At 41.3% G+C, this 12,112-nt stretch overlaps 1 protein-coding gene across 1 annotated transcript in view; it reads left to right on the top strand.

Moving 5' to 3' along the window:
• The window catches only part of LOC115797350 (dysferlin-like), a 58,614-nt gene extending 50,030 nt beyond the window's left edge, over positions 1-8,584 (top strand). Inside the window, 6 exon segments of the mRNA XM_030753911.1 lie at positions 2,852-2,893; positions 2,895-2,952; positions 5,579-5,751; positions 6,496-6,605; positions 6,686-6,833; positions 7,584-8,584. Coding sequence (XP_030609771.1) covers positions 2,852-2,893; positions 2,895-2,952; positions 5,579-5,751; positions 6,496-6,605; positions 6,686-6,833; positions 7,584-7,640 — 588 coding nt within the window. The 3' untranslated portion in view covers positions 7,641-8,584.
• Positions 8,585-12,112: the final 3,528 nt, after the last annotated feature.

The following is a 12,112-nucleotide window of genomic DNA, read 5'->3' as shown; positions in this document are numbered from 1 at the left end:
TTCCCCCATCTCTCTCTCTCCCCCCTGCTTTCCTTTCTCTCTCGTTGCACACTATCAAATAAAGCTGCCAAAATAAAAAATGTAAAAGCCTGCAACCACACACACACACAACACACACATGCACAGGTCCAGTGTGGAAGTTGCAGTGAGAGTGATGTTGATGAAGTGCTTCACAGTTTGAGACTATTTAGAAAAGAATGGAGAAGACTTTAAAAGGCTCACCACCTTCTGCACAGAGGTGACAAATAATAGTTTTAAAAAATTGCATTTACAGGGATACATTAAATAAAATACATAATTTGGTGAATGAAAATATTTGTTAGAATATAAAAAGAATATAAATATCTTCCGATATTTTTTTCAGCAGCAATAAGAAACTTTTGTAAATGTGCACAAGATATAAATGAAGGTCTTAAAATAGGTGTTGTGTCTTGTAAAGCACATTCAGTGTGTGACTTTGGACTACAATTTAAAAAAAAAAAAACACCATGAAAACAGTACATATAACAATCAAGCATAACATTGTGTCCACCTGCCTAATAATGTGTTGGTCCCCCTTTTGCTGCCAAAACAGCCCTGACCCATCAAGGTATGGACTCTAGACCCCTGAGGTTGCGCTGTGGTATCTGCACCAAGATGTTAGCAGCAGATCTTTTAAGTCCTGTAAGTTGTGAGGTGGGATCTCAATGGATCAGACATCCCACAGAAGCTTGATTGGATTGAGATCTGGGGAATTTGGAGGCCAAGTCAACACCTCAAACTTATTGTTTTGCTCCTCAAACCATTCCTGAACCATCTTTATTTTGTCAGAGTGCATTATTATTATAGACAACAGCCATCAGGGAATACAGTTTCTATGAAAGGGTGCACATGGTCTGCAACAGTGCTTAGGTAGCTGGTACGTGTCAAAGTAACATCTGCATGGTTGGCAGGACCCAAGGTTTCCCAGCAAACGTTACCCGAAGCCTCACTTCCTCCATTGCTGCTTGCCTTCTTCCCATAGTGCATCCTGGTGCCAGGTGTTGCCCAGGTTAGCGATGCACATGCACTCAGCCATCCACATAATGTAAAAGAAATGTGATTTATCAAACCAGGCCACCTTCTTCCTTCTTGGTCCATGGTCCAGTTCTGATGCTCAGGTACCCGTTGTTGGTGCTTTCGGTGGGTGATGATGCAGCCTCATACCCAACAAACTGTGATGCACTCTGTATTTTGACACCTTCCTGTCAGAACCAGCATTAACTTTTCAACAATTTGAGCTACCGTAGCTCATCTGTTGGATCGGACCACAACGGGCCAGCCTTCGCTCCTCACGTGCATCAGTGGCCGACCATGACCCTGTTTCTGGTTCGCCACTGTTCCTTCTTGGAGCACTTTTGATAGATACTGGCCACTGCAGGTCAGGAACACCACACAAGAGCTGCAGTTTTGGAGTCGTCTAACCATCACAATTTGGTCAAACTCTCTCAAATCCTTACGCTCATCCATTTTTCCTGCTTCTAACATCAACTTTGAGGACAAAATGGTAAAATGTTCACTTGCTCCCTAATGTATCCCACCCACTAACAGGTGCCATGATTAAGAGCTAATCTGTGTTATCCACTTTCGCTGTCAGTGGTCACAAATGTTCCCAGGCATGCTCAACAAATTTATTAGACCACTTGTCATTAAAAACAAGAAAACACAAATATTTTATAAATCTGTCAAAAACTTGTTTAAAACAAAAAATTATATTATTATTTGTAATTTTTTGCCGGCACACATGGCGTCTCTGAGAATTGAAAATTCATACATAACAATAAATATATTTTAGCAACTGTTGCTCCTTTTGGGCAATACAGTTTAACAATAAATGTGGGGATGCTACACATACAGCAAAGATGAGTAAAGACTTTATGGTGCACCATTCATGAAAAGATGGAGCAGATTATAGGTCAGGATTGTCCCTACACAGCCATCCAGTGACATGAATTCATTCCTCTCACCTCTAGCAGACTTGATTCACACAGCAATTAAAGCAGGAGCTCTGTTGCAGATACAACCACTTAAAATTAAAGCAGTTTCTTGAGGTTGAGGTCCTTGACTGTATTGAAATCCCCCGCCGGTGACGTAGTCAGTGCAGCCGTGAGTGATGACGCCCCGAAGCAGCATGTGGGAGAACAGGTTTCTCTGGACACAGCTTAGGAGACATTGTGCTTTATGATCGATGTGTTCTTAAATCCGCTCACAATCAGGCAAAAGGCCTCTCATTTGCTATTTTGTAATCATTTGTATTTCTTAACACAATTTATGTCCTCCATACCTCAGTGGCCCTGAGCACCAAGATAGCCCATTTATAGTTACTTTTTTTTGTTGTTTTATAATTTTTTCCATGTATTGTTGAAGTTCCCTTCATTCGTTCTGCAGTTTCTCATTGTTGAGTGTGTTCAGCTTACTCGTAAGAGGAAAAGATGCCTGGCACCTTCTGCAGTCTCTAAATAGGCTAAAAACATCTAAGATACTAGATGCAAATACATTACAAAACATAGAAATCCTCCAGCCCTGCTACATCCACAAATACATGCACCCCAATTCAATCACCAGACTATCACACAAATATAAATCAGGGTGATGGAGGCTAAAAATACTGTTTCTGATGAGCGCTTTGAAAAGAGCACTGAGGGGCTTGTTTAACTCTTTAATGGAAATGAATGAAAAGGCAGTTCTTCTTTTAGGGATTCTATACAGAGAGTGTTGACCTTCAAGCTCTGGTTATCTGAATTTATGTTCAGAGAATAGAGTCAGGCATAGAAAGATGAAACCCGATGTTATGGAAACTTTTCCTATTTTTCTTCCATCCGTTTGTCTGCAGGAACATTTCTGGAGTTTGGATAAAGCCGAGACTAAACTGGCATCCTAAAATGACCATTCAGATCTGGGACAACGACAAGTTCTCCTTCGACGACTACCTCGGTAAAAACCATCACTCTGTGTGGTGGTGGTGTGTGTGTGTGTGTGGGTGTGTGTGTGTGTGTGTGTGGTGTGTGTGTGGTGTGTGTGTGTCACAATGTGTTTATTGTGGTCTTAGAAAATGAGGCATTCTCTTTTTTTTTTAAATCATGATTTATCTCATCCTGGAGACAAAGCTGGTTGGTTCCAGAGATTTTATAACCACTGTGGTAAAAATAAATAAATAAACTATTATATTTCCTCTACTGATCTTCAGTGAGATCAGAGTAGGATAAAAGCCATTTCTCCTGTTCTTTCTACTGTAAAGTGTGTAAATGGATCCACATTCTCCAGGTCAGAAACACATGTGCTTGACTTTGGGTGGTTGAAATGCACTTAACTCATTTATGTGTGACACTTAGACAGATTTCCCTCAATTCTGGCTCAAGGTTTAGGAGGTAAATCTATCCAGGGAGCCATACGCGCGATGTACGAACAACTACTGTGATAACATTTTTCTTAGAATAGCGCTCGTCCATTTCTACTGTGTCGGCACATTTCACAGAGAGGACGGGCTGGTTTGTTTTTTCTTGTCGATTCTCAAGCTGTCCAAATTCTGCCTTTCCTTCAACCCTAACACTGCCCCGGCCCCAGTCTCTTAAAATAACTTACCACCGGGCTTCTCCCCTTTCGCTCCCCCCCGCATCAGTTCAGCTTCTTTTTTTATTTCTGCCAAAGAAGGGAGGATGACAGTCTGAGGACTGAGCGTCCCTCTGCGCTGTTAGACAAGGAGGAAGATGAGGAATCCAGATTTGACCTGTTCCTGTCTGTCACCGTCTCGCTCTGCTGCAGCGTTTTCTCCCGCTCGTCTTTATTCACCTCATAGAGTCTGCGGGTGTGGCGGGCCACCTCAAGCATTTTTTCCGTGCCTGCCTGTCTTCAGCTCGGCGGCTTGGACCGCTGACTGTTAATCTTCCTGCACGGTGTGCGGGTCAGACACGAGCCATTTTCCTGCGATTGTGCTGTCAAACTGCAGCTAACTCTGGAAAAACACTTCCACTTGATGTCTGGTCTCTTTCAGCCCGCAACTTAATGTCAACAAAGATCAAAACTTCTACTAGCTAACCCTTCACCACAGGGTCGCCAGTGGTTCCATCAGCGCACGCTCAGTAATTAGTCATTCAGAAAAAGTGGATAACAGACAGTTGAATCTGCTGAGTTTTTACAGATCTTAGCCATGCTTTGCCAAAATATCCATCTTTACACACCCTGCTTTAGCAAGCATTGTAAAGCATTGTAATTTTCATGCAGTGAAATAAACTATTTCACTGCATGAAAGTGAGTTTATCATGTTGCAGACAGTTCAGTAAAACTACCAGGAATTATCTGGAATTGACACGGTTTGACTTTCTAGCAGGATTTGTGGTCATTCACCAGGGTGAATATTTTTTGTGTTTTTTCCTTTCCATTTATTGTTTGTGTGAGTAGGTGTTGTATAGTCACAGATTCTTCCTGGACTCTGCTGAGTCACTAAACTGTGAGCCAATCACAGCTTGCCGTCTTTCATGACTATGCATAATGTCATCAGGAACAAGCTGGCCAGGGAACATGTAGAGCAGGGGTCTCAAACTCCAGGCCTCGAGGGCCGGTGTCCTGCAGGTTTTAGGTGTGTCTCTGCTTCAACACACCTGAGTCAAATATAGAAGTCAATTAGCAGGACTCTGGAGAACCTGACTGCATACTGAGGAGGTAATTAAGCCATTTATTCAGGTGTGTTGGATCAGGGACACATCTAAAACTCTCAGGACACCGGCCCTCGAGGCCTGGAGTTTGAGACCCCTGATGTAGAGAAAACGGGAAGAGAGGGTTACCACTGGCAGAAGTTGTTGATTGAAATTCAGACTGTCATGGTAGTAACCCCCGTCCTGTAGAGTTTAACATTGCATATGAGCATATGAATTCATTTATTTATCCATCCATTCACTTCCGCTTAACCTGTTCAGGGTCGCGGGGGGGCTGGAGCCCATCCCAGCTGACATAGGGCGAGAGGCAGGGTACACCCTGTACAGGTCGCCAGCCTTTCACAGGGCCAAAACAGAGACAGACAACATCCACACTCACATTCACGCACTCATTCACACCTATGGGCAATTTAGAGTTTCCAATTAACCTAACCCCAGTAAGTGCATGTCTTTATTTATTTCTTTTTTTAATTAAGTCAAAGTGCATCCTGAGGCCATCTTCAGGAAACACTGACTGCTTCTCAAAGTTTTAAACCCAGTATGACTTTAAGCAGCCAGCGTATGACTGAGAGCAGAGGAAATACAAGCAAATCGAACACTTTTAATCTCTTTGTGTAACGGATTTTGGTTGGTTGGTTGGTTTTCTAGTGAGGTGGCTGTTACACTTCTTGTCATGGCTAAAGCAGAAGAGTTGAAGCTGGGTTTTTGTCCTGTGATGCTGCATCTCTTACTATGACACTAACTATGGATGAATGAAATTTATAGCAGTATATTTTTTCACTTACTGCTCTCACAGGTTAATGTGAAGTCCTACCAAACTTTGGGTACTTTGGGAATCCTGGGACTGGATGGTTTAGTCATTTTCATGGTCCCATCTCTGTGTAAACATAGTGTACCTGTTTCCTTAGGCCACCTGGTGATGGACCTGAACCGCATGCTGCGTCCAGCAAAGTCTCCAGAGAAATGTACCCTGCAGATGCTCGACCAGCCGGCGGACAAACTGGTGTCTCTGTTTGAACAGAAGACTGTCAAAGGCTGGTGGCCCTGCACCTGCGAGAACAACGGAGAGAAGATCATCGCTGTGAGAGCACAAACGCACACACAACCTTTTCCTGCAGTGCTGTGAAGAAGTGTTTGCCCGCTTTGTGAATTCTTATGTTTTTGCATATTTGTCACAAATGATTCAGATCATCAAATTCTTCAAAGAAGAGGGGGCCAAAGTTCCTCCACAGCAATGTGAAAAACTTTAACTTTTAAACTTTGCCTGACATGAAAAGCCGTTAAGTTATTTCTAATGTTGCCAAAAATTTCATGTTATAGCAATATTTCAAGCCATCAATTGAAGCTGCGCAAAGTTTACCTGCAACTAGACAGAAACAGTAGCAGCCTACATTAACACCTCTATTTTATAAGCAACAAAAAATGGTGGCATGTCTCTGGAAGCACAGCACTACCTCAGACAACCTAAAAAAAAACTATATATATATATATATATATACCTCTTGCACCTCTTGCATTCAGGCAAGTTTACAGCTGGTGTAGGAAGCAGAAAGTAGAAGGTAGATGAGGTCCAGTATTAGAACATGTTTCCTCAAAAGTCTGTAAACCGAGCAGGTTTAGAAGGTCTAATGTTGGTAACTGATGTTACATTTAAGATAATGGGAACAGGTGACAGGTTCACATTTTACTTCCACAAACAAAAAACAGTAAAGTAAAAGTCTTCCATCCTGTGAGCAGTTACTGTTTCACCCAGCTGGCAGTGCTGCTGCTTTTGTGCACAGAAGAAAGAGGAGGAGACACTGTGTGTTTGTCGCCTCCGTTTCAGGGGAAGGTGGAGATGTCTCTGGAGATAGTGACGGAGCAGGAGCAGGAGGAGAGACCAGCCGGCCTCGGCAGAGATGAACCCAACATGAACCCTCACCTGGAGGAGCCTCAGTGAGTCCACACACACACACATGCACGGACACACAGTGAACAAACATACAGTTTCTCATCCTCATCTTTTCTTCTCTCAGGCGTCCAGAGACATCCTTCCTGTGGTTCTCCTCCCCATACAAGACCCTCAAATACATCCTGTGGAGGCGATTCAAGTGGGTCATCATTCTGTTCATCATCCTCTTCCTCATCGTACTCTTCCTCGGAGTCTTCCTCTACTCCTTCCCGGCAGTTTCTGTGTGTGTGTGTGTGTGTGTGTGTGTGTGTGTGTGTGTGTGTGTGTGTGTGTGTGTGTGTGTGTGTGTGTGTGTGTGTGTGTGAGAGAGAGAGAACTGCTACAAAGCATGGATGGAAACAGGTGACAAAAGAGAGAGAGGCGCTCAATTTAAAATGAAAATTCAAGATTATGATGACATAATTTTTTTTTATTCTCAAAGTTTTGTGGAATTTTATCCTTCATCCGACAGCTTCAACACTGCAGAGACAGAGAGATGGAGCAATCCTCCCTTAGGCCCCCGTCACACAGGTTTAGAGACTGGTTGGTGACTTGTTGCTATCAAAAAATGAGTATATGTCAGCTGGTTTGATTGGTTGCTGGAAGTCATTCTGAAATTTATGGCTCAAGCTTAAGCAGGCATAGTGACCTGTCATTGATCCCCCTGGTAACCACTGGTTGCTAGGGAAAAATGCGTATTCCCTGACTGGTTGGAGAGTGGTTGCTGGAGGTTGCTTGCTGGTTGCAAAGAGCTATACGGTGGGGCACTGAAAACTTCCTTGCAAGTGCTTCTTGCATCCTGAAACTTAAAGGAACTTATAAAGAAATCTGAAAATCAATGCAAAAAAATTAGTAAATGTACAGAAGTAAATGAAAGTGGTTAGAAATAGGAGAAATGGTAGAATAGAGAGTGTTAGGTGTTTAAATCCCCAGAGTTAGAAAGCCAGAAAGAGAAAATAACTTTTTGTCTTTTTCTTTCACAGAACTATGCTGCCATGAAGATGGTGGGACCATTTGGACCAGCCAAGGCAGCAGAGTGATGATGAGGAGCACTGGAGCGAAAAGAAAAGGAGACATGAATAAATGGAGACAAAAAAAACCGTACCATTGTTCTGAGAGTCAAACGAGGGCAGATTTTATTAGCCCTTTTCTTCTTTTCTCTTCTTGAGACTTTTCCGTTGTCTCCCGGAGTCACGAGTGATGATGTCAATCAAATTGCCAGTTCCAGATGCCCTTTGATACAGTCAGGCCTGATTAGCAGTAGCTGTGTGTGTGTGTTTTGTTTGATTTGTGTGTGCGCGCATGGGGAAGAGTGTGCATTTGTGCCTTTGCCGTTAGATTCACTTCTGTACTTCTGTGCTGAAAGCGTTTCCAAAGTTGCTATCAGAACTCAGCGTGTGCCGTCTGCATCGCCGTCATCCCACAGTCATCTCTTTCATCTCTCTTCCCCTCCGCCTCTCTCTCTCTGCTGCCCTCACGCAGAGAAGGAGGAGAAGAAAAGCTCGCCGCTGAGCAGGGCCGCGCTCAGAAACGGCTGAAACAGAATTAAAGATCGTGATGTTGACGGTGTTTGATCTTTTTGCCGCCCGCTGCTTCCCAGCGAGGGGCAGAGTCGGGTCAGGCAGTCAGTTTACCGACTCATGTCAAACTTTATCACTCCAAAAATTCAATCTGAGGTTAAAGCGAGACGGGAGTTTTCAGCGGTTATTCTCTTTGAATTGCCTTTTTATGTCATCGCCATGCTGCTTTCACGTGCAGTCAGATTGTTTTTTTGTTTTTTTTAACTGTCAAATCAGAGTTATTCTGTTAGAAGTGAAACCTATTATCCAAGCTGGGTGTATTTCTTTATTATATCTTTTCACACGCGGTCACATACGATGCCTTCAGGTGCTGTGGGAATTCTCAGCACTTCCTGTTCAAAAGAAGAAAAATAGATTACTGTGCCTCCACTCCTTAGCCCATCATTTTGCCTGCTCAGGTGCTTTTCCTTTCTTTTTTTTCTTCCTCTTCCTTCCTTATCCTCCCCCTCCTTAATTTCCCCCCCCCCCCCCGTCCACCCCTCCTCCCCCCCCCCCCCTTCCCTTCTTCCCTATCCACCCTAATCCCCCCCTCCTCAGGGTTCAGCAGGTTAAGTCAGGGATTTGCTCTCGAGCTTTATTATTGCAAAGCATGCTTTAGATAGGTGACGTGAGCTGATATGGACACACAAAGACATACATTCGCGTGTGTGTGCTGTTGATCCTTAAATAGCTCCAGCTTTAGTGAGTAAAGCCGAACGTGGACGTGAACGATAAAGAAGAACCAAATCATAATTGGAAAAATTTTATGTAAAGTCTCCTTTTTACTTATATTTATTATTTTTGCTCTAAAGATTGAAGTCTTTTCTTTGGGCGCGATCACATCCTCAATTTGTTTTGCTCCGGATCACTGTGGAAAAGTTGACTCGGATCTTTTTGGTTCATTGTAGATTTACACTGGCCGGTTACAAGCCGAGCAGGCCTCATAAATAAAAGTCACACGGACTTATAAGCAGCTCATTTAATGGACACACTTTTCGTATCCTGTCATCCTGCCAGGTCCCAGCTCCTCAAACATCAGCATGTATCACAGCGTAAGCATAGGTGTTCCATCCAGTCTCAGCTTTTGCTTTAACATGTGTTATCTTCTGCCTTTAAATGCTACATTTTGTGTAGTTTTCAGCAGTGATTTGATTACATGGTTGATTAGATTACTGCAGAGACCTGTCACTGATCTGAGTAAAAAAAAAGTGCAAAAAGTGTTACAAAAACCAAATGGAAAGCCAAATACTCCCGAATCTAAAGTAACCGGCTTGTAATGTGTATTTGATTCAGAATCATCTAAAGTTAAATTAAGCGCTCTGTGATTCTCTTCCAGGGGCTGACAGTATGTTGAGTTTCTACAAAGCGTTTAGTGTCCCTGTTTGAAGTATGAAATCCATAATTCCTGTCTTCATTATTCAGTATGGAGGACCAAAGCTGCCAAAATAAAAATGAAAGAAATAAGTAAACACAATCAGAAAAATAATTTATAATGCCATTAAATTTATTATATCAATATTATAAATCAATATAAGCATTATTTTTTAATAAAAAAAAATTCTACCAAAGACAATGCATTAATACATTTCCATTTTACTTCATGTATTTGTGCCTTTGCATCAATTTCACTTTATTTACCATTTATTTTACTCATTTTTAAATAAATGTACTCATTTAAAATATTTTTATGTATTATTTGATAGTAGTATTTCAGAAGACTACTAACCTTCTTGAACTGAAGGGCAATCAAAGTGTTGATCAAACAACAGGCGAAATATTGATCCTGAAGAGATTTTCCAAAATTATATTTAACAAAGACTAAAAGTCGCACTTTGATGGCCACCTCCTTATTTTCAGTAACAATAAATTAATTCAAAGGAAAATAAATAAAAATTTAAACATAGGAAAGTAAATAAATTTCTTCCAAAGATAAATAATACAAGTTTTTTAACATTATTCCTGTGTAAATATACACACTTATCTTTCCTTTATTAAGTATAATTTTGGGCACTTTTAGTCCTTAAATACATTTAAGATAAATTGCTTTATTATTATGTTCATTTTGTGAGAGAAAAGAAGGAAGAGACCAGCAATGTCCAAAAAAGAAACAAACACACTAAAAATTTGTTCTAAAACATTCCAGCAGGCACAGCTGGATTCTGTGGACACCAAATCTGACGTTTAAGTGTCTGATTGTGTTAGTTCAGGTTACCTCTCCCTGGAGTCTGAGGTTCTTGTTCATATATACATTTATCTCTTTTTTGACAGCTAATAGCTAATTTAAAAAATGGATGCAAACAGGTGGCAGTTGGAATTAAGAGTTTAAAAATACAGTAGTTCTGCAGCTTTTAATGGATGGATGCATGTTGTCTTCAGGTGATATTTGTGTGTTTAAAAAAAAAAAAGAACATAGTGTTTGAATGCACCAGATATGTTTAATATCAAATATATGACATTACCAGATATATATGTTTGTCATTAGATCAGAACAGATGATCTCTTCAGCTTTTTTAAAGTTTGTAACTTCTATTTTAGAGTGTTAAACAGCTCTATATATGTGAAAGCACCCACAAAATCCTGCTGACGTGAACAAGTCTCGAAAGGGGGAAATTTTTGTTTAGACAATCCTGCTGACAGTTGCGACATGCACTGGTTATTTGAAGTCTGGAGAAGCCAAAATATTGGCGCAGCGCCGTTTTCGCCTGACGTTAATCACATCAGTGAATGCAACGTGCCTTCAGCCTGTAGCCTTTAGCTTTGCTTGCCTTGATGTACAGCAACACTAACACCTGCCTCAACAGGAATCAAACACAAACTCACGTGCTTCTGTGCCGGATTAATGCTGTTTACCTTTTCGCCCGTATCTGTATTATCCTTTCGGCTGTTAAAAATGAACGTGAACAATAAGTCGGGGGCACAGCAGCAGAAACCGAGGCTGATCTCATTGTTTGAACTTTATGCTTTACTCTGGATGTAAATTGCGATAAACTCCTGCTGCCAGAGAACTGCACTGAACAACAACACACAGGGACAAATCCCTTGCTGTTACTGTAACAAAACGTGACTGACAGCGCTCGCGATATTTGCTGTTTTGTGGGAGACGCACGCTGAATGTATTCTAAACGTGACGTGCATTGTCTTCGTATCGACAGAGAGCAATACTGTGTGCACTGCATTATGTCAGCACTATCAATAAAACTGCACTCCTAATCTTTGTGTGTTCATTAGATCCTGTGTGTGTGTGGTGGTTTGCATGAAAAACCACGCTCTTTCTCATCCTACCTGGAGTGAAAAGCCAGTCATCCAAGGTCACAAACAGTGCATTTATTTTTGGATTCAGCTTGACTGACACACTGAGTAGATGTGATTATATCTCATGAACTTAAATAAATCTGCTTAGAAATCCCAAAACTTACCAGAGAGTCAGACTTTTAAGTGATCTTGACTATCAAAGTAAAGGAGACAAAAGTGTCTGTACATTAGTGGGTACATTACGTAATAGAGTACTGTAATGGTGCCAGAAATGGTCAGCGGTAACAGTACAACCAACCAGTACAACCAAGGTATGCAGAAGAGTATTTTTTTTTTTTAAGCCTGTCGTGTCTGGCATTTTTTCGCAATTGGAATGATGATCCAAATGCACTGATGTACCAACATATTTTCTTTACAAGAACAGCTCTATAAGTTTTTACAGGCTATTCTTGTTAATGTCTGTATTTTTATTTATTTTCATTTATTATTTATGCCAGGCCTGACAGGCAACAAGGAAGGGGCAAGAACAAGAGGGGAAAGAAAAGAGAGAAAAAGAGGGGAAAAAAATTATCGAAGAAAGTAGATATACAGACATTTGCACATCTATACATTGCATATACACACAATTTTGTTGTTTTGCAGTAATGTGTGTGTATGCACCTCTGTCATGCAATGTACTCAATAATGAGGGCAAGAAACTG

The sequence above is a fragment of the Archocentrus centrarchus genome, chromosome 18, assembly GCF_007364275.1.
Source record: "Archocentrus centrarchus isolate MPI-CPG fArcCen1 chromosome 18, fArcCen1, whole genome shotgun sequence".
In the NCBI taxonomy this organism is placed as follows: Eukaryota; Metazoa; Chordata; class Actinopteri; order Cichliformes; family Cichlidae; genus Archocentrus; species Archocentrus centrarchus.
Note: the sequence above shows the minus strand (reverse complement) of the source record. Positions and strands in the feature narration are given on the sequence as shown.